The following is a 23,397-nucleotide window of genomic DNA, read 5'->3' on the forward strand; positions in this document are numbered from 1 at the left end:
TTTTTTTCAATTTTGCATCAGGAAATATTTATTAAAAATGGTTTTTTAATTTATTTTAGCTAGCATAGCCTGTTGTGAATGCTAAGCTAGTTAGCATAGCCGCCCATGACAGTGGTTTTTTGTTTCTCCGCCATTAGCTGAAGGTTCTTCTAACCGTTTTTTCTGTTGAAATTCTCTCTCCTTTTTGTTTGTCTGTACCTTGTGACCGTTTGCTAACCGTTGTTTTGTTTTCACGCTAAACTTCGCATCCCGGCTGTTGGAGCTATTTATTGTTTATATTCTTTATCCATTTGAATTTTGTTAGTTTGTTCTTAAATGTATATTTTTTGTATTATTTACAGAACTTATTTGTAAGTTAATAATTGTGGATTTCATTTATTTTTTTTGTTTTATTATTTTTCTTATTGATATATTTAAGTAAACAGGAAGTGAGGTGGGTTGGTCCACTTTCTATAAATGTAGGGGCCTGTTTGGGTTAGGGGCCTATGGTTTTTACCAGTGCAAGGAAGCAGAGAAAACAAAAGGACGTTTGAACTCTGTAATTGTTCCATTTTTTTGTTTTGCAAAGATGTCAAAATAAATCATGAACAACAAATTACAAGTTGGATCCTGAACCTTCTTTGCCTGCGTTAAAATACTTGACCCCAGTGTCTCAGTGGCTTATTGGAACTTTGTTGGATGTTTGGTTTGACAAACAATCGCCACTACACCGGCACTAATTGGTTCTCTGACTCAGAGATGAAAGAGTTCAGAGCAGGTCGGCTCACCTGAGGGACGCGACCAGGACGAACATTTCCATTTCCGGTGCGGAACATTTGAGCCTCAGCCTCAGAAGACGACATGGACACAAAATATAAAGTCAAAAAAGGTCTTAAAATGTGAGTTTTTCTAACTTTTTACATTCTCTTTGGTTTTATATTGAATAAAAACACATATATTTAGTGACTTTTACTCAGAATTACCAAAATCTTTTTTTAAATGAATTAGTTAAACTGAAATTTGACCTATAAAGTGACAAAAATCCCCTTTCCCCCATAAACGTGTCTGGTAAATTGTAAATGTTCATCATGCTTTTTTATTTTTGCAATAATTTATGAACACATTCTTACAAAACCTCTAACTGCTTTGTTTATTTCCATTATATGCTTAATCTATTGTTGAACAGATAAAATTAGATATTAAATTGGTTTAGAAAATAATTTTTATATTTGGCTGCAATTCTGATTAACCCCTTCACTAAAGTTTATAGCCAAGTGTGCGAAAGGTTTAAATCACGTTAATATCTTTATTTTTCTTTAAATGTATACACAGTAAGCAGGATTTACAGTCTAAAAATCAGTTTAAATGGGACATGTGAACTTTCTGTAACGTCAGGGAGCAAACTCAGCAAAAAACCAACAACATTTTCCACAGGACAAAAGTGGCAATGTAAATGAGCTTTAAAAATACGCGACTAATTAGCACTTTCAGCTCTTTTGGGGTTTATTGATCAGTTTGCAAAGTGATGAGAAAAAGTCAATGTTTCTGGGAGAAACTCAACGAGTTTCTGCTGCAGGACAAAGTGGCTCTTTCACCTGCTGAGGAGATTTTAAGAAGTTTTAAGAGTACAAATTACATTAGCATAGGTATTTCATTTAAAAAAAAAAAAGTAAATTAGTGTCCTTAATGTATTTCTGGGGAATGGAGACAAACAAGGTGGTGAAGAGGAAGGAAAATGATTTCTTGGAAAGTGGCTTGAATTTGAGGTGATTCTGCAATACTGCCTTCAAAAATAATTAGTCAGATGTAATGCGAGTATTTCCTCTCCTCTTTGCATGAAACATAATTTCCCATATAGAAAACTTTTTTCTTGATGATTTTTAATGATCAAGCATTTATCTGACTGTATTTACTGAGTTTTATTAAAATAAGTTCAGCTTTAAAATGTCAGATTCAGTTGGATTTAACATATTTTATTTATATAAATTGCTTCTTTATTATGTGTAAAAATTATGATGTTTAAAGAAATTGAACTGAACTGAATTGAGAATAAATTGTAATATTTTTTCTCTGAAATATATTATTTTAGAATATTAATCTGTATGAAAACTTCAATTAATATATATTTTTTAAAAATATTTACGATTATAAAAGTTTGATGATACTCTGAAAGTCAGAAAATGTTATTATTTTTATTTATTAATTAACGTGGCTGGGTTAAAATAACAGTTTGTGTCGCTCAGCGGAAACTAGCGAGACAGTTGGTGCAATGCGAGGATTCGACCACTAGAGGTCAGTGTTGGATATTTGACGCTGCAGCTATTCTTTCCTGTTTTTATTTGCTTCTTTCTTTTCTATTTGTTCCTCTTTCTCTCCTTTTCTTTTTTCTTTTTCTTTTGCTTTGTTCCTTTCTTTTCTTTGTTTGTTTCCTTTCTTCTCTCTTTCTTTTATTTCTTTATTTAATTATGTATAAAGAAATTGCGGTAGAAGAGATCTAAAGTGATTTTTAAAGTTTTGATTTCTATTTTAAGAGACACTAACACAAATTAGAAACATTTCTGTTTGATCTCATTAATAAGCACATTGTGTTTCTGGCTGTATTGTTTTGCTCAGACAGACACGCAGTGTCTCTGTCATCATCATCATCATCATCCGCCTCTTCCTCATCCAGCAGATTGAACCAGAACAAACTTCCAGCCTGATCTCTGATCAGAAACATGAACATGTTGTTCTGCTGTGCTCCGCTTTTAAACTGAATCATTTAGAGATTGTTCTTCCCTCTGTTACAAACTTTAAATAAATATTCAGTTTTGTTTTTCTTCTTCGTCTCCATGTTTTGCCTCGGCTGGTTTCCAGCTCTGGACTCATTAAAATGTTGTTTTGTTTCCAAATGGATTCTGCAGCAGGAGACTGGGCCAAAAGGAGGAGGCTGCTATTATATCAGCAACATCTGTTTCTCTGCTGGTTCTGAATCAGTTTCCACACAGCCATGACTCTTATTCAGCTATAACATTATAATAAAAAAACAGCTGTCAAGCCACGGAAAGTGTTAGTCTACTGAAAAGCACAGGAACAAATAAAGGAGGAGTAAATTTTCGCCAAAAAAACGCAGAAATTTTTAGATTAATCTAAAAAAATTGCTAGAAAAAAAATCTGAGTTTCAAATTTGTGAGAAAAATCTCAGGAATCTTTAGATTAATCTCAGAAATTTTCTAGAAAATAAGAGGAAGTTTTTGAGCTCAAAAAGTAAAAAATAAAAAGTAATACCTTGGGGAATTGTTTTAGGAAAGAAAATTTATTAATTTTTTTTAGATTCATTTCAGAAATTTATTAGAAGAATTTCAAAGTCTAACTGTTTCGATCCAGATTCTGTCCCCAACTTTTTTAGTTAGGGACAGTGAAACTGTCATAGCAAAAACTAAATAAACAAACAACAAAAAATATGGATATTAGCAGTTTAGTTGTGTGTAACAAGTAAGCAAACATTATATAACATAAAATGAAACTCAAAATCCAGCCTGTCTGCTTTGGCTTTGTTTGTTGTAATTATTTCAAACAAATGAACACACACACATTATTTGGTGGTTTGACCTTTATGATAAAAATAAATGATAGAACTCATCAGAATAAACCTTCAGAAGCTAATGAATACGGTAGAGATGAAAAGGTTAAGACGACACCAATCGCATGATTATTCAGGCAGGACTGGCCGACGCTGCTCCGTTTCCATGGTGACGCTCGGCCCTAGTTTCCCGGATGTACTCTTTTTCCCTGTTCAACATGGCGCTGGGAAAGTAAGAGACTTCAGCTAATGTCAGACAGTTTTCCCAAACTTATCCCGCTCATGCTCCACTAGGCCCGGGAAAGTTTACAGACTCCCCTCCGAGGCAGCGGAAAGAGTTTCTCCGTGTCTTTCTGGGTGAGTAAGCGGCTTCGGGTTTAATAAAAGTACTTAAAGGTTATTTTGCTGCTCCGCTCCGCGTTCAGGAGCTAACAGGAGCTAACGTTAGCCGCTCTCAGTGCTCTCCAGGCTGCCTCCGAGGAAAGCAGAGCAGCCTCTTCTCTCTGATTTAATGAAAACTCGCTCTCAGCCTGATGGAAAGTTTGCAGTTTGTTATTAATGAGCTAAGATAAATGTGATAAGTTGTTTATGAATGTAACTCCAGCATATATGACCGCCTAATCTGGTTTTAGGATGGGTTTCTACAGTACTGTAACGTCACTGCGCTGCTCTTCCAGAATTACGATGGTTTTGGTAAAATGCAAATAAATTATTTTTGCCCGTATTACATTGCTGACAGTCTTATCAATCATTTAAAAGTTTAACGATTTGATAAACTTTTGTTTCCTCTTACACGATGTACACGTCGTGTTTTTATGTAAGGATTTACGAGATTTAAAGTAACTGCCCAAAGGCGTATTTTTTTTTTGTACTAACAAAAATACAATGACGAGAAAAACATAACTGAGTACTGAAATATTGATCTCAACTAAAGGATTAACAATGTTTTAAAAAAACATGTTGATAAAACACCAAGCTACTTCTGCTCTGTCAGTATTTAGGTCGATGACATCACAATAGGTACAACAGTTGAGTTGGCAATCCTGGATCTCAGTTTGATTTTGTGTTTTTTTTTAACAAGTTTTAACTTTTCTGAATTTTAACGTTGTTTTAAAGAAAATAATTTACAAACACCAGAGTATTGTTTGTTTTTATGTTACAATTTCATCCATTTTATAGGAAACATAACTGATATTTATTGAGAATAAATTAAATAAATTAGATTATAAATCTTTTTACTTTTTTTTTTTTTTTTTACAAAACTAAAGGCATTAGAGGTGCTTCGTCATGTAGAAAGAAAGGGATTTTTATTCATACTTGCTGCTGTGATGGCAAGTTTGTTGAAAATTGCAATGATGACAGCAGTTCCAATTAGTCTTTCTTCAGCATTTTAACTTTTGAAACTGTTTAACTCCAGTAAAATGTAAATAGATTGTTTTGGTTTTCTTACTTTTTACAACAAGGCTGACATTTTTATTCCGTTTAAGATGTTTGAGCAATGGTTGAAAATGTAATGATGTTCAGCCATTGTTTACATCCAGATTTACTACGTTTGGCTTCTTTTTGTTCAGAATTATGATGCATGTCTCGTGTCAATGACATAAAAGTTGGATAAAACGCGACATAACTGTTTCAGGCTGTGGACACTGAAAACAATCAGACACACATCTGGTGTAGCACCATACATGGAAGTGGCACAAATCGGATTTTTGGAAAAGATTGCACAGATTGTAATTGGACCTTTCAGATTGCTGTGAAAAAGCCAGATATTTTACCAGAGGTTTTGGAAAAAATGTCTGGTTTGGGTTGCATTTGCCGGCTGCCGTATGAATGTAGCCTTTGCATGTTGGGGAAAATCCGTAGCTATTACGTGGAATTTACAACTTGTCGCTGTGAATTCAAAGTTACACTGGTTTGTGTCAGTGCTTCACTAGTAGTTCGCTGCACAGCTGATTAACATTTTCTTGTGTTAATCTGAATGGAGCATTGTGGGGGTTAGAACAGAGCATTCCGGGTTTAAATCAGAGAATCGTGATCTTCCGACGTATCAAATCTTGTTACTGGACTGATGGTGTACGTGAAGTTAATATTTAAATGCAAATTGTTAGCTTATGTTGACCGAGAGGTTTACTGCTTTACTTACCTTTTAAGTTGCTCTCAAACATCAGTTGCTGCGTTTCAGTTGTCTATATAATTGGAAAATCTTACATTTCAAAAATAAATTTGTAAAACGCAGTAAATGGAGTAATGGCAATTTTGAAAAAAATTCTTGTCAATAATGTTTTGGCGTGATGATGGAGTGGTTTTTTTGATTGCATCAAAATTGGTTTATTTTGCAAAACTGCAATGGAAACAGTTTTTTTGCATTACACGAGTCATATAATCAACAACAGGATGTTACTACTGAGAGAAACCACAAAGAAGACAACAAGAAGTGGTAGGAGGGGCGGCCTGTTTTTAATAACTTATTGCGTGAACAAACTTATTCTCGTGTGATTTTAATCGCGTTTCTTTTTTTAATGGAAACACTGCAATTGTGAAATTGTGGGGGGTTTTCACATTAGTGGAATATTGACAGAGTTTTGCACTCATTTGTAATGAAAAGCAGCTAGTGTCATAGTGTTGGTTTGTAGCATTGCTCTGTTTTAGTGTTCTTTGTTCTGGATCAGCTACAGAGTCTTTCATGCTCTGTGTTCATGTTGAGCCTGTGATCGTTTTTGTCTGCAGTGAGTGGAGGGAGTTCAGTAAAGTTGTCCGTTTGGTGCTGGGTTCATACAGCACATTCCTGGGATGCCAGAGATGCATGCAGGGGTCACTGTTCTCTCACATTATACATCACACCTTAACAGCAGCGCCATCTTCAAGCCCTGCAGAGCACCTGGTCAGTGAAAAGAGCAGTTATCTTATGTTTAAAACCACTTGATTGACTCTAAATTAGTGTAATTATTAGCCATAATCAACACTAACTAAAAAAATGAGTTGGTCATGTAATCTTTATTCATTTATACCAAAACATTGGAGTTGTGATGATAAAATACAAGCTGACTATGTTCATTAAACTAAAAGTTTGCTTCCTAAAGCTAACCTTTGTGTGGAAAAACAGGAAGTGGCATTAAGCCTGTCACAATAAGCAATAAATCAATTAATCAATTAATCACATGACAAATTAAAATGAGCTCAATTTCTATTTCCATAGTTTGTTTCTCCCTTTGTACCAAAAACTGAATGATAAAAGTCTTCAGTCTGGTGCTTTAGTCTCAACAAACCCATATTTTAGCAGTTTTGCTTAAAAAGACTTCATAATTTATTTTATTTGTTGTTTCTGTTGTCTTATTTGTTTTTGGTATTTAAAATTTCTTCCAATTCCAGTGTTAAAGTTTATTGATCTTTGAGAATGTGTTCTTGCATTATTATGTCATTTCAATTATATCACTTGAAAATGGCCTCTAAACAACAATATTATCGTTTATCGCAATAACTTCTGAGACAATTTATTGTCCAGTAACTGTGTGTGCATAATCCATTTTAATTTTGGGGGATACTGTGATTTACACCTCCATTTTTACAAAATGTCCAACTACTTTCTTGTTTAATTGTTGTATGCTTAGTTTTGTAAAATTAGATTTTAAGTTGTTTTAGAAATTATGTATGTTTTTGGGCCACAACTAACTCTGACTTCACATCATAATCAACATGACGCGTTTCACAAAAAGTTTGGATACCCAGAGTCTACAGGATCAAACTAGGCCTGTTTGCACAAGTCCTGGTTGGGAAATAGGAAGACATGGAGAAAATGAAGAAATAATACTTTTTTTTAAAACGTTGCTAAAGAGTTGGACTTGGTGAACAGAAAGGAAAATCCTCTGAGGAATGACTGAACCAGCCAACTCCAACACAGGCCTGGAGGCGCTCAGAATCAGAAACAACAGCGACTGAAGTAAAAAAGATATTCCCTGTTAGCAGAGCAGCAGATCCGTTTCTGACACCATCAATCAGCTGCATTTGTTTGGTTCAAGACCCGTAATTATGGCATGTTGTAAATGTTTGCTGGAGGGCTTCATCTATGAAACAAGGCCTGAAGAACCTATTCGATTTAAAATAAAACCAAGCAAAGAATGCTGGAGATTCCTGCAGCAGATTTAGACAAAATCTAATGCGTTTCCTGCAGGACGGGTCGCCTGTCGTCTTCTCTGACTGACTGACTGACTGACATGAGCATCAGACTGTTTGTTTTTATTATCGCTTCTGCAAGCGCAAGCAAACTTGAAAGAGGAGTTTTAGAGCGACGCGAGCCGAGGAAAAATGCAACAAGGTTGTTATTGTTGGTGTCGACTGAAACTTCAGGCCTGATAAGGTGAAGGACAAGCTTCCCTTTGTTGCTGCTGCAGCAGATAAGTCATGAAGGAGCTGTTTACTCACTGCTAAGTGATGCAGAGAAAAGCAAACAGGAAAATTATACAACAATTATTTCAGTAATCAATTATTCTATAAATTATTGGGCCGATTAATTGATTATTTGAATGATTAATCGCGTAAAAAATTGGCACATTTTGCAGAATTTGTAGACAAATTTTTGCACTGACTGATTGGCACCTTTTGCTATCAAAATAATAAATAGCAGATTTTAGTTTTTACGTAGTTTGAACAGGGTGACAGTTGAGGAGTTCTGGGTAGAACATATTTGCAGACAGCTTCTTTATACCTTAAATGCAAAATGAACATATTTTTTTGTCCAGTTTTGGTTTAATTACTGTGTGCATAAACAGATTCCTTCCTTTTAGGTGAGATAAATGTTCAGATTGGGTCAGACAAAAGCAAATTATTGGAGCCTTTCCCTTAATGTGTGTAAAAATGGGTATCAGCAGTAGAGGAAAAAGCAAAATGTGAACTTTATTGTAAAAGAACAATAACCTGACCTACTTTCCTCCAGTAGCTTGTGTTTTATTTTAAGGGAGTTGTAGTTTTTCTCTTTTTGAAAGGCCGATGTGTTCTTTTGTCCCTATTTTGGCTTCAGTAAATGTTTGTTCTGCAGTCGTTTCCCGTTCTGGCTGTGAAATCATGCTGAGGCTTGTGTGCTCGCAATGTTACGGAGGATTAACAGAAACAATACAGGGAGACTTCTGGATGGTGGCGGCGTGTCACCTCGGTTCCGGTTGGGTTTCAGAGGGGGAAACGAAAGCTTTCGCTAGTCTGGATGAGATGGACAGGACTCGACCCGTTCCTAGATTATTTCTCAGGATCCTGCCTTTGTAGGACTCTTGAAAGAATCTCTGTTCATCTTCACATAATATTTTCAAACTGTGAGTAATCTTCACACGGCTTTACTTGATCCCTTCCAGCACAGCGGCAGCTTCCCAGGTTCACAGGTCACATGATGTCTGCCACGTCTGATTAAAGAGCAGCACTGTTCAGGACTGTCTTTAAATCTGAGATCACATGACGTCTGCGTTTTCCTAATGAGAGAGGTGATGATCACACCCTCATTGCTTCTGTTTACAACATGACATTATGTAATGACAACGCCACCATGACTCACATATTTACCGGACACCAGTCAGGATTATGGCCAGTTTGATCACAAATTCAGCCTGATTTCTCAATAGATTAGTTTAGTAATTGAGTCATTTAGTGATTAATCTAATGATTAATCGAGTAATCAAAAAACTGTCCTGCTAGTAGCTGCTTAAGCTGGTAAAAGAAATGTATGAAGAACAAGATGCTAGTAAATAATAATTCAGTTCATGTTTTTAAAGAGAAAAGATTTTTCTTCTTAAAATGTAGCATGATATAAACAGAAAAGGTTCAAGCCTGAACTAGGGATGGGCAATATGGCATAAAATTCATATCACAATATATATTGTAATGGGTGGTGGTAACAATGTGTACCACAATATGATTTCTATAAAACTTACTATAGAAATTAAAAAAATCAAATACTAATTGATTGTAATGCATATATTTGTATGTGTTAAAGCTTGTTCAACACTTGTCGCTGTCTGACCGTGACATCTGCTGCGCTCCTCCTGAGCATCGCCGTTAAACCTGAACCCGGTCCAGATAACTGATGTTTTTTGCACCTGCTTTTTTAACGAGTTCTTCCTTTGCGCCCTCAGCCTCGCTGCTTCCCGCCTGCTCTGTTTTGATGCCAGCCGGTTGCGTCGTCAACGAGCTTTACCGCAGTTAGCTGGTAGACTACAGATCTCCATCTCAGTCCAGATTTCTACCGGAGACCGTTCATATCGTGCATTCCTAGCATGAACTATCTGACACTGGACCAGCAACCTGATTATTATTACTATTTGTGCTCCCAACAGAAGTACGCCATGAGACTGATGTGAGCACATATATCTATCTGAACAAATGATAATTCATTTAAATTAAAACTATATTGATCCAAAAGTGAAATTAAATAACAATTTGTGGTGTGTATGTTTAAACCAGCTGTTTATTTGGAGTAAAAGCACATAATTGGCTCAAACGAACAACTTTAGTACCTTTGTCACTTTTTTCTTATCTCTTGTATTTATAAATAATAAATCTAATCTATTTCTAAGCATGAGTTAGCAAGTATCGGGCCTCGGCCGATTCTTGTCCATCCTGTTTCTTCCTTCCCTCTCAGTCGGTATTTGTTTCCTGCTGAAACAGAAATCGTTTCTGGATCTGTTACTACTGCTAAGTGGATATTCCTGTTGTCTGGAAATCCATACGACATTTTCAGTCGCTCATGACTCACCGAAGTTTGTTTTTACCGAAGCATATCGAGGACACGTAGTATTTTCATCTGTAATCCGAAGCATTTTTCTGTTGCTCTTTTGACTAATTCACATATTCTTCTGTTGACAATGAGAGGTGTGTTTCATGCAACAATTATTAGTTATACATTGTATATCCTTCGCTTTATGCGTATTTCAAATAGTTTCTGCAGTGCAGTTTGGTCTAAATGGGTTTCAATAGGACATCAAGAGACATGAAGGTAAAACTTTTATTAAATTGGTAGAATTTTTTTGTGCTAGATTGAGGATGAAGTGTTTGGTTGTTATTAGTTGGTTCCTGTTATTTTTAAATAATTTGGAAGTGGACTGAACTTTAATAGTCAATTTCCCATGCTTGTTTTGTGGCACTTACTGTCATAAAGCTGTTAACTCTCGAGGCCCAAAATTGGACAAAACTGGTCATTTTAATTATCAATAGCTACAGCAGATTAAAGGTTACTTCTATTTATTTTTATTCATTTATTTTTGAAAATACTGTCTATTTTTGGTGATTCTCTTTGAAAAATGTTTAGGATTTATGAGCAAAACAGGCATAAAGATGTACAAAATGTTTAGTAAATAGATGAAAACTGTAATATTTGTGGACAGGTCTGAAGTCATGGAAAATATTTAATGCAGTAAATGTGAATTTTTACTATTGTTTTATAAGCTGTCACAATAACACATTTTGCTGGACAGTAAATACTCCCAGAAATGATCAATATAAACAAAAATATAATCATTTTCAGACTATTTACAACAAATATGATAAAAACATAATGCAAGTACATCAGTAAACTTTACTTTTCAAAGAACAGAAAAAAAGACTGATGTCTCAACAAAACAAAATTTTCCTTCAAAACATAATAATCAATAGTTACTCCTGTCACAATGACAAATTTTACTGGATGATAAATTGTCCCAGAAATTATTGCAATAAACATTTTCCAGTAATGCAATGACATAATAATGCAAGAACACATTCTCTTAGAACATTTGACACTGGAACCTGAAGGTAAGTTTATAACCATTTTAAAGTTGCCTTGGGGTTTATTAAAAGTGTTTCTTTGTTGTTCAGTGTGTAGAAATATGGAAAAGGTTTCCTCCGAGTCAGAAAGTCTGTGTTGAAATGTGTGGAAGTCGGCTTGTGTACTCATTTACCCTACTTTCTCTGCTTGTCTTTCTCATTGACCTTTCCACATTCCACAACCTGTGCCTGAAAGTCGGCCCTTATTGGCTGCAACACTGCGAGCTTTGTTTGAACTTGGCCTCTGGATTGGCAGCTTTGTGCGTCTCTGCCGTTGATACGTCGGCTGGACCAGTTTCTGCTGTATTTTTACTCAGGAAAGTCAACAGGCTTTCTCTTTGCTCAGGTATTAAATACATTCCTGATCGGCACCTGAAAATAAATTGACCAGTTTTCTTTATTAAACAACCAAACTTTTCATTCAGTCGTTATTTTTTGTCTTTGTAAGCCATCTTGTTTTTTGCTTATCTGATTGCATCCACACCCAAGCAAATCAAACTATCCTTGGAGGGCTTTGACTGGGTTTCTGACATCATGCTCTGTAATTTGGCCTTGGCTGTGTCTGTGTTTTGCTCAGTTTGGTGATGAATGTGCTTATATTAACAGGCAGACTTGGTATTTCACAGCAGCATGCTTTGATTAGATAAACAGGCTAATTTGAGGCAGACTGTCATCGCTTGTTGTGTAAGAGGGAGTCATTATCTAATGGCAAAATACACATTTGCGAGGCTGGAAGTTGAATGTATTCTTGTTTTTAAGGTTTTTCTGGTACGTCTTCTTACTGAAAATATCCAGGACAACCTCGTTGGTCTGGCATGCCGAACGATTACCCCGTTTGTTTTATACCTGAACATGTGCAGAACGAACGCAACGATAAAAAGGGAAACCAAAACAAAGGGTTCCCAGAAATCACCAAGCATTTTCTGAGAAAACATTTTAAGGTGCAACACCTGATCTACACTTAACTACTCACCTGAAGCACTAACTGCTTTTCCATTGACCTTATAATTGCGCAATTTGACATTTCAAAAATAAATTTGCTTAATGTAAAAACGCCAATTTAAGAAAAAAGATACGTTTTTGATCAGATTTTGCTGCTAGGATGAGGTTTTTTTTTTTTGGTTTTTTTTTTTTTGGCCGTATCAAAATTGGTTTATTTCTCAAAACTGCAATGGATTATTTTTTTTTGCATGACATAATCAACAACCAGATGTTACCACTGGAGGAAACGACAAAAAAGACAACAGGAAGTAGTTGGAAGGTGATGGCGTGGTTCCACTGTTGATTATTACAACCTATTCCAGTAAAACTACAGGAATAGGTTGTTTTCTAATTTTCCCACTGTCAGTTTTGGTCCTTGAACACATCACAGTTTGTTTTAGATGTGCATCCTGTAAGAAGTTACTCATTTAAGATTAAAAGAGTACTCCATAAAAGATAAAGCACTGATCAGATTGTCTGATTTCTATTTAGAAATAATGACCTCAGACAAACAAGAATAAACTCTTTTATGCAAATTCTGGTAGTTTAAAGATTAAAATGAAAAAAAAAATGCAAATAAAGGGGAGACATTTTTTCCTCTAGTTTCATCACTGATCACTAATGCAACCTTGATCCATGTAAAAAAAATTAAAAAAAGAACAGAAATAGGTTTTCTAATTTTCCCACCGTCAGTTTTGGTCCTTGAACACATCGCTGTTTGTTTTACACGTTTTCGTAAATGTCCGCTGCCACCGGTTTATTATTTAATTTGGGAAAAAACCGAAACAAAACCAAACCTGGAAATGAACCTCCCAACAGGAAGTGTAAAAAGTCAAATGTGCGTCACGTGACCGTGCAGGTAAAACACCTGCACGTCCGTGTATGAGGAGAGGGACGGAGGAGGAAGAGGCGTCGCTGTTTGTGATTTCTAACCCGTGTTTGGCTGCTGACAGAGCCGCGCTAATCTCCCTCCCTCCCCCCGTTGACCGGCTGTCTCACCCGGTAACGTCACGACACTGAAACCAAAGGAATGCGACACGCTACGTGTTTCCGAGCCCACGGCTTCTCTACTCGGTTCCGCCGCTTCCACGGTTAATGTCGCCGCTTCCCAGCTGGATTCCTCCGCGGAAACGGATCCGGTGCTGGTTCGCTGGACTCGGTTCTGGTTCCTAGTGAGTATTACCGATCACAGCTGAGTTTCATCACGACGGAAGGAAAGTTTGATTTCTTTTGAAATGTCGCGGTCGGTTTTGGGATCTGAACAGCAGAATAAGTTTTATTTTCTTGTTATTTCTCTCCCAGTGTTCCCATTCAGACCTGTTGCTGACTGTGGAGACAGCTGCTGGACTCCACCATCACAGTCATCTGTCTTTATTTGCACAAGTGTTAGTGACACATGGAGCTGAGCAGAGAGGGGGAGGATGGCGATGTTTGCACTTTTAACCGGAGTTTTAATGAAAAAAGGGAAAATGTAGATAAATTAAAATTTCAGGCATTTACAGATAAGATGGAGCTGCTGCTGCTGCCTTTTTGTTTTTGTGCTTTCAGTTGAAACCTGGAGGAATAAATCCTATTTTTAATCAGCAGTAATGAAGTAATTAGCATCTATTACACACAGTACTGCTCACTGCTTGTTACCAGCTTAAAAAATAAAGTTTAATCATTTAAAATGCAGCATTTTAAGTGATTTATTTTTTATAATTATTTAAGTTAGTTCATAACAGGGGTGGGAATTAATCGTATTGTTTATAATTGTAATGAATTTCTTATCAAGATAATATTTAGATTTATTGTTGTTGCCATAAATTCCAGTTAATGTTTAAAGAAACCTAAAACCGTCAGGATTTTTACTATTTTTCTCCATTTTGTTTAATAAAGGTGTATCAGAAAATATGACTAAATGCACTGATTTGTGCATTTTAGTATCATAAATCATACCTTCTTATGACTGGAGGCCTAAAGAAGCAAATTACAAATATAAATGTTTTTCAGGAGCAGTATTTGTGTTTGTGAAGCTATAATTGATGTGACACACAGTCGCAGCTTTAGTTTCCTAAAAACATCGTTATAAATATTGTCACTTCTTATTGTCACTTTTATAGTTGTCACAATAGTACCACAAAACAATGTGATAACATTTTAAGCCCATATCGCCCACCTCTAGTTTTTATAACATTTCGTCAGGTTAATTGCATAAAGAGTTTTGTGAACTGTAAGTCTTTGCAGGCCTTTATAAATCTGGGAATCCTGCGTCTGCTGCACTGAGGGAACAACCTATGAATTGTCACCTCGGATTCAGCAGCGGTGAGCTAATATTAGAGCATCGCAACAACAAGGGCAGCCTGAATGCAGCGTTATGGTGGATAACTTTAAAGCCAGAATGCTCCTGTCCCCTTAAAGAGCTGCGACCTCGAACTAAAACGTGAGAAATTGTTGATTTTTGGCTGGTGGATTTATAGGTTCTGCCAGTTTCTGTGGCTGGTTCCCAGACATTCAGAGGAAGTTGATTATCTTAATTCTGTGGTCGGCTGTCATTGTGGTCCGTATGGAAAAAGCCATTTAATTAAATTTCAAATGTCTAAGAAATGCAGAACAGTATTTGCATTGGATTAAACTCATTAAAGTTGGGATTCATGTCGTAATTACTAACTTCAGCACCATTATCCGTGATAAATGGATTAATTTGCGTCAACTCGGAGAGATTATGGCATAGATTGGGATAATTCTGTGAGTTGTGTGAGACCTCATGTTTGCACCGTTTACTTCACTTCCTGTTCCAGCTTGTGCCTCGTTTTAATTAATTTAGAACCACATTTCCTGTGGTGTTGAGTTTTTAACTGTATGGTCAGAAGGAGAGACATTTGACTTTAAATAAGCCCTCCTGCTTGTTTGTACCAGGTGAGCTGACAGTCAGCTGGGCATCAGTTTAGTACCTATTAGGCTGTTTTCACACATGATAATCTGGTGCATTCGGTTCGGTTGGGGATCAAAGTGGCAACATTTAATACATTTTCAGGGTTTTTTTTAACTGCATCGTGTCAAATCAACCAAACCCATTTGAAACTTCTCCTCCTCGCCTGTGGGGGCGCTGCACCAAGAACCACTGAAGGAAACAACATGACAACCTCTAAAGAAGACATTAGCTACGTTTCCATTCACCATATAATTTCGCAAGTTGACATTTTGAAAATTTGCTTTATTTTGTAAAAAAATCATTTGATAGTTGGGTTATTTTTAGCTGTATTAAAATTGATTTGTTTCGCAAAACTGCAACGGAAACACTTTTTTCGCATCACACGAGTCACATGATCAACACCAGATGTTGCCACTGGAAGAAACCACAAGGAAGAAAACAACAGGAAGCAGTAGGAGGTTGATGATGCAGCGCGTGTTTTTTAATGACTTATCACGTGAACAAACTTACCGACGTGATTTTAATTACGGTTCTTATTTTTTAGAAATTTGTGAAATTGTGATTTTTCAACATATTGACAAAGTTTTACCCACATTTGTAATGGAAACACAGCTACTGAGTGCAATTTGATTTTTCACAAAATGGAAACAAAAATGGAGTTTTATCAGATTTTAGGGGTTTCTTTTTTGTCTTTGACTAAAGACATCAAGCCATTTCTGCTGCTAGTGCTAGGCTAATGCGTTTGTTTTGGTTGTATTTAGCCAGAATGCCCTGCTCTGTAGTTCACTTCCTGCTTTTGGAGCAGTCTCTGGTGTGTTTGGTGTTCACATATGCATTCAAACTGCACCAAAGTTCACTTGTACAGAACCGGCACCAAGGTTTGTGGGTGGACCAGTGTTCATTTATTTTGGTCTGTATCAGACAAACGGACCGGAGTTTCTCGACAAACGGACCGGAGTTGGATTACAGCGTATTAAACACGGCTGGTGGGAATGCCTCCGTATTTTCCTGTGTGGGTCTTTGGTAGAAGGGATGTTTTCATTTTCTGTTTCTGTCTGCGTTGGTGTGGACGCCTGGTGTTTGTGGGTCCACAGCTTTAGAAGCATGTGGTGCAACAGCAGTAATCTGTCCCTGTGAAACGAGGCCTGGTGTGCAAACAGTCGTCTTATCTTGGATGTGAACAAAACAAGGGAGATGATTTTAGATTTCAAGAGAAACAGGGTTCATCAGGTCAAACACTGTTTTATTTGTTGGAGAAGAACTAGTGGTGGAAAATTGTCTGAGTTGCATTTAATTTCCCTCTGGGATTAATAAAGTGTTTTTGAATTAGGGCTGCAACTAATGTTTATTCTGATGATTAAGAGATTAAATAAAATAATTGGCCCATTCTGCAGATTTGTCATTCAACCATGTAAGCGGGGTTTTTTTTTTTTCAATACCAGAAATGCATAAAAACATGCAAGTAAAGAATTCAGTTCCTTTTCTAAATAAGAAATTAAAGATTTTATTTGCCTAAATGCAATAAAAGTGTTTCTTTAGTGAATGCAAATGATGTCTGCAGCTAAAAAAAACTTAATCTGAAAAGCTCTGCCTTTTCTGCTGGACTTGGCATCACTGCAGTCTAGGACTGACCTATTGATTATATTTTTGGATTAACCAATTAATAATTGAATAACAAAAGGTGCTTAACAGATTTCTTTATTTTTAACAGATTTTGAACCAAGTGGAGCTAACACTGCCACTTGAGCTGTGGGTGAAATATTTACAGTCTTGTAGGCAAAATGTCTGTATTTTCTGTGCAGTTTGGTTTAATTACTGCTCTGATTGTGAGTTTGTTTTCAGTGATTGGACTTTTTTCCCAGTCTGTATACTCAGTTAATCGATTACTAAATGAGTTCAATATATTTGTAGTATTCAGTTCATTGCAATTAATGTGGTGCTAAAACTTTTATACAATACTAGCAATATTTTAAATGAATATAAACAAACTTATATTCCTTATTAAACATTTTATTGCTTAAAAGGCAGTAACGGCATTCCTCGAACCAGGTGAAACTAAAGCTGCCACTTGAGGAGTTTTATAGCTTAAATATATTCAGACAACGGTGTTTTTGTTTTTCTTTAATCCAAAATGTGTGGCTTAATAATTCCTCCAAATATGTTGTTGTTAAAGAAAATAGACTTTCTTTGACTCTGTGTACTCCAGTTAATGATTAATCAATTACTAAATTAGTTGATGGTCATTTCATCAATCGATTAATCACGATTAATCGTTTCAGCCCTAAATTATTCCCTGTTCCTCTGAATCCAATAATATGCATCATCTCATCTGTTTAAACTGAGTATGTTTTTACTCTCCTGCCAACTTTATGAAGAAGAAGAAGAAGAAATCTGGAGCATATTTTGTCCATATGCTTACAGCCTAAATCTCTTCATATAGTCGCAGCTGGCTTCAGTTCAACTTGTATCATTATTCACTCAAACTGGCATCTTTCACAGTGCAGACCACCCACACAGTAAATCAGGCCAGAAGACAGCGGCTCTGTCCAGAACTCATCAGTCCGGTTCGGTCCACAGAGCAGACAGGCTTTCTCGCTGTTCAGCCAGGCATGGATGGACAGACTGCGAGGGACCGGTTCGCTCTGGGAAGAGGGCGGGAAACAGGAAAACTCAGAAAATGACTCAGGAATATAACGGGTGGATATATATACAAGGTTTTATATTTTTATTATTGGTTTTTAGAGAAAAGTATGACGGCGTATTAAGGCCATTGCAGATACAAAAACAAAAGTTTCCCAAAAATAGCACAAACATTTTGAGATTAATCTCAGAAAATTTCTACAAAAAACTTGGACCTTTGTGAGTGCCAAAAGTCAGAAATTTGAGAGAGAAAAAAAAAATCAGAAATTAATCTCAGAAAAAGTCTAGAGAAAAATTGAAGTTTTAAGTTGGAAATACAACTCAGAAAATTTATAAAAGTAAAAATATTTATTTTAATTTTCAACTTTTGAAACTCAGAAATTTCTAAGTTGTTTTTCTAGAAAATTAAGATTCATCTGTAAATTTAATTTTTTTGAAGACTTGAGACCTGATTTAGACTTGTGGTCCAGAACTCGAGTTTTACCAGCAGTTTTTATCTTATGCAGTAAATGTTGAAATGTTTAAACTGTACCTGCTGTCCAGGTTTTACTGTGAAAGGAGCTTCAACTCCATTGGCTGCAGGCCCTCCTTCATAATGCCGCCCTGCCATTATGTTGTAATTTATACCTTATTCTGAGCACATCTTTATATAATGTTGAAAATATTACATAAACCAGAATTTAGTCAATTGTCATACTTGTTTATGAAAATTAAGATACTTTTTATTGTTTTTGTGATGATGTAGACCAAGACGTTTGGATTCCTAATCCAAAGTGATGCTGGGTTAAGGTGGAGCCAGACTATCAGAAAATGTTTTACTGAACTTGAAGAAATTACTTGTCAACCCAGATGAAGTGATTTTTCAATAGTAAATCTCCACCACAGTTTCCAGTTAAAAGAAAAGTTTTCCTAAAACATCTTCAGGTATGTTTATTGTTAGAAAATGTTGATGAATTTCAGTCTAAATATTTTATTTTCTCGTTTGGTTTCCATTAATCAGTATCGGCCCATAAAAAGCTGCCCTGTGATCCGCTTCCTGTTTGTCATTTTTCTCGCCTTGCATCACATCTTATGATTTCTTGGCTCCTCAGGGCTGCAGTAAAATCTTGTTTTTCGCCCACAGCGATTTGGAACCAGATGAAGGATAAAACTCAGCGTTTCAGAGCCAAAATGTTCTTTCACTCCCAGCCTGTAAATATGAAAATGTCAGAATGATTCATGAGTGTCAGAAACTTTCCCTGATGTTATGGATGAAGCAGCGCTTTACTTTAAGAAGTATTTCATAATTATCTGGTGTTTTTATTCTAGATATTTCAGTTAATGATTAATGATTACCATTAGTTGACGATTACTTCAATCCAATTAATCGTTTGAGCCCTAAATGTCAGCAACGGAGACGCTTTTACACCGTAGGTAAATATTGATACGACTGGCACAATGACAATTATTGCTAGATGATAAATTGTCCCAGTAATTATTGCGATAAACGATAATGTTGTTGTTTTGAGACCATTTGTGAACAGCAGATAACACGACAACCCAAAACAAGTAACAGAAAAAAACACTTAAAAGCAAAACAATAAGAGGGATTATGACGTCTGTAAACATGTTTTAACCAAACATTCACCTGACACACAGCTGCAGTTTCTGTTAAAGTTTTATAAGTTTTTTATTGAAAGAAACAGATTTTAGAAAAAAAATATTTTGCCTGATTTTATTTATTGTATGAATTTTTGCTATTTTGGTTGTTAAAATGCCAAAATTTCCTCTTAACTTTCTATTTTTGTCCATTTTATGATGTAATTTTTAAACATTAAATGATTGATAATTTGATCAGTTACTCAAAACTTGAGTTGATTTTTTTTACCAAATACTTTTTCACTCTTCAGTAAAGATTTGCGACTTGAGTCCAATCTTTGGGTAATCTCCCAACCTCTGGCTCTAAACACATTTTTATTTTTTAAATCCCACAAAATATTAAGTTTACATCGACTAGCCCTAATCTAGACTCCATGCATAAAGGCCTCTGGTAAATATCTCCAGTATTTTGTCTCGCTCTGCTGTTTTTAATGCTGGGATGTTGCTGCTGCTGCTCCGGTGCTACATCGTTAGCGACCGAGTCGTTTTCTTTTCATTTCTGTTTCTGGGTGGGTCTCTGTTCACATCAAACATCCCTGCTGTGAAGGTCTGTAGTAACTCTGCCTGGGCCAGCAGCATGACTCACGGCTTCTGGCTTATGATCCACCCTAATCGCCCGAGTCGGCGCTCCCACCCAGCTCTCCGTCATTCTGCCCCACAATCCCTGCATCTTTTTTTTTCTTCTAGTCTGTCTTTATTATTTAAGCAGCGCTTGAAGGTGTGGTGCTGTTTATTTGTAGGAAATAACAGAAAAATCTGCTGGATGAAAATGAAATATCCCCCTTAGCGGTTTAGCATGCTGCTACCCAGCAGGACTCTGTTTTATTACTGGGAGTGTTTTCTCTTCAACCTGCAGGTTTTTATGCAGTCAAACCACAGCAGCCTCTGGTTTTCAGGGGGCGTCTGATGTCCCACACTGCAAAAACACAAAATCTTACCAAGTATTTTTGTCCAGTTAGAACAAATATCTTAGTATGCTTGAAATAAGACAAAGACAAGTAGCTTTTCAGCAAGAAATAGGAGTTTGTTCTAAGTCAGTAATTCCTTAAAACTCCTGAAAAAGTTCCTGTTACATTTGCAGATTATTTCACTTACAGCATATGAAAATGTCTTGTTTTAATTAAAATAATCTGCCAGTAGAATAAGTACTTTTTAAAATCAATATGAAGGCGTTATTGGCTGAATTCAAGCTCCTACAGCTTTCTAAAAAGTTACTTGTAAGTTAAGATATTTGCACTAGAAGCTAGACCAAAACTAGTTGGTAAGATTTTGCGTTTTTGCAGTGCACTGCTCCCTGTAGATGTTTCTCAGTCATAGGAGATTACTGCTGCTCAGCAGCCAAAAAAAAAATATTAGGTCAGCAACGTTTAATCAGCTGGTGACCCGATTTCACCAGCTAGCAAACATGTTTAAAAACCTAATTATTCTTCTGGCCTTTCTGTCTCTGTAACTGCTGAATACAAGCTTTTACTCCTGCCCGTCTCGCGTGAACCGTCTGAAATGAACAAACAACTTGCACTTAATTTTCATGCTAGAACTGAGTTTTGACCTTTTTTATCGTCTGTCACTTAATGCTGAAAATGTATCAAAATATAAGCTTTTGATTTCACTTTTTTAAGTAATCAAAATGCTGCTAACCTGTTGACATGATTTTCCTCTTTTATCCACAATTTCCTCTTCAGTTGCACGGATTTTCTCCTTCCACTCCGCCGGATCTTTTTTTGTTTTTAGACGATTATGAGGCTCGTAGGTGAAAACATGAAGTTGCTCCCACATATTCAGGTGTTGTGATTCTGTGTGTTGTTTCATAGTGGAACCTACTGATTTCCAACATTTATCATGTCAGATTCCTTCTTTTCCCAAAATCCAAATGGATAGTAACCAGTTTAATGAGCCAGCCGGTAGCCTAGCGTCTGTTTCTTCTCTACCAATAATAGTATGTTACATTATATTTAAAACAAAAACCATTGTGGATCTTGACTGATATGAAATGCTCACATTGTGATACATTTTTCAGCCTTAATTCTTTCTTTCATTATTCTGGCATTTAGCAAATATAAGTTATTTAGGTGATTCTAATGGACCTAAAATAAGAGAAGTTTGATTTTATTTAACTGTAGATGGTGAGGAAACTTCTGGTTCTGCCTGTATCATCATCACATCATTAATCAATATTATTGAATGTTTCTCTAATATTGCAGCCTGATCTTGTGTCTCGATTTACATTTATGTTCCTGCTAGTAGGTCAGTTATTGTATCAAGTGTTGCTGAATGATAAATTGTCCCAGAATTTATTGCGATAAACGATAATATTGTTTTCAATCAATCAATCAAATTTTATTTGTATAGCACATTTCAGCAGCAAGGCATTTCCAAGTGCTTTACATAATTACAATAAAAACAGCATGTAATAAACAGTGAGAAAGAGAGAGAGATTTAAAAAAAAAAAGCAAACATTAAAACCCGCACCCCTTTTAGGACTTCAGTCAAACGTTGTTTAACTGAAGTCCTTAGAGTCCCAGTTAAACGACGTTTAACAGGGACTAATGAGTCTGTTTACATCATTAAAACGTAAACAGTGAGAAAGAGAAATAAAAAGCTGTAGAACTTTAGTTGAGACGCCGTCAACTGGGACTCCAACCCTTCGGACTTTAGTCAAAACGCCGTTTGACAAGGACTCTAACCTCTCGGACTTTAGTTAAAAAGTCAGAGAGGACCATTTTCATGTAATATGGTGGTGATAATAATGCAAGAACACATTGTCAATGATAAGCTGTAGATTTAAAACAGAAACGACAAACAAAATGAATTAGACACAAAACTGGAAACAAAACTGTCCTTCTATGCCTTCATGCTAGCTGCTGTTTTCCTCATTAGTATCATCTTGCAGTTCATTGTTTTCCTTTTTGTTTTGTTCTTTGCTGCTTTCATCTCTCTGTCTCTTGTATGGCTTGACTTGTGGTGCTGAACAGCTCACATCCGAAACGTTAATTTTCTCCTCTGGGTCATAAAAGCTGCTGTTAATCTTCAGGAAGTGACCTTTTACAGATGAGTCTCTGTCTCCTCAAACTGCTCTCCCCTTCAGGAAATGCTTGGACCTGATGTCTTGTCATCAATATTGGGTTCAAGTTTTGTTTGAGCCTGATGATGACCTTTAGCTAAAGGTCAGAGCTAGATAAATGCCACCATCTAGCCTATTAGTCCCTGGGTTGAAATGTGCAAGCATATGAGATATTAATGCAATAAAATGTGTGCATAGCAGCTTTATTGTGCTGGTACACTAAGGTTTTTCTTTTGTATTTATTTGCTAATCACATTGCCTTCTTCTCTTCTCCCTCGCTGCAGATCTGATGCTAGCTTGCAGCCATTGCCACCATGTTTGCCAAAAAGAAGAAGTCTCGAATCCAGATCTCTGCTCCGTCCAACTTCGAGCATCGCGTCCACACGGACTTTGACGAGCAGGAGCAGAAGTTCGTTGGGCTGCCGCGCCAATGGCAGTCCCTCATCGAAGACACGGCCAAGAGGCCAAAGCCTTTCATCGACGCGACGGTCATCACCACCGTAGAACCGCGAAAGGTAAGAGGAGCTACTCTGTTTTATTCATATTCACAACTTTACGGTGAGGCGTTGGCATCCATTCTCAGTCATACAGGAAATGATGGTTGTAAGTGGTTAAATAGAGAGCAACTGGGCGACTTCTCTTGTGCCTCTAAGATGCTTCACGTTTCGCCCAAAAGGCTTCTTCTGTTTCTGAGAAATGTTTTTGGACGAGAAGTAAAGCATCTTCAACAAAATGGAAGAACTAGAGTAAATTTCAAACCCTAAACTGATGCTTGAAGGTCCTCAACATACTTAAAGTAGCACCAGTCAAATAAAAAATGTTGTCATCTGCATAAAGGGGAAC

The 23,397-nt window shown here is 36.4% G+C and overlaps 1 protein-coding gene across 2 annotated transcripts in view; it reads left to right on the top strand.

The window, feature by feature from the left end:
• The first annotated feature begins 3,702 nt into the window (after positions 1-3,702).
• The window catches only part of pak4 (p21 protein (Cdc42/Rac)-activated kinase 4), a 34,676-nt gene continuing 14,981 nt past the window's right edge, over positions 3,703-23,397 (top strand). The window contains exons 1-2 of one of the 2 annotated variants that reach the window (XM_015047964.1): positions 3,703-3,898; positions 22,839-23,069. In XM_015047964.1, coding sequence (XP_014903450.1) covers positions 22,869-23,069 — 201 coding nt within the window. In that variant the 5' untranslated portion in view covers positions 3,703-3,898; positions 22,839-22,868. Of the gene's footprint in view, positions 3,899-12,966; positions 13,474-22,838; positions 23,070-23,397 lie in introns of those variants that run through there. The other variant, XM_015047965.1, reaches the window with a different exon arrangement.

The sequence above is a fragment of the Poecilia latipinna genome, unplaced genomic scaffold (assembly GCF_001443285.1).
Source record: "Poecilia latipinna isolate Pla-1442-1.1 unplaced genomic scaffold, P_latipinna-1.0 Scaffold852, whole genome shotgun sequence".
In the NCBI taxonomy this organism is placed as follows: Eukaryota; Metazoa; Chordata; class Actinopteri; order Cyprinodontiformes; family Poeciliidae; genus Poecilia; species Poecilia latipinna.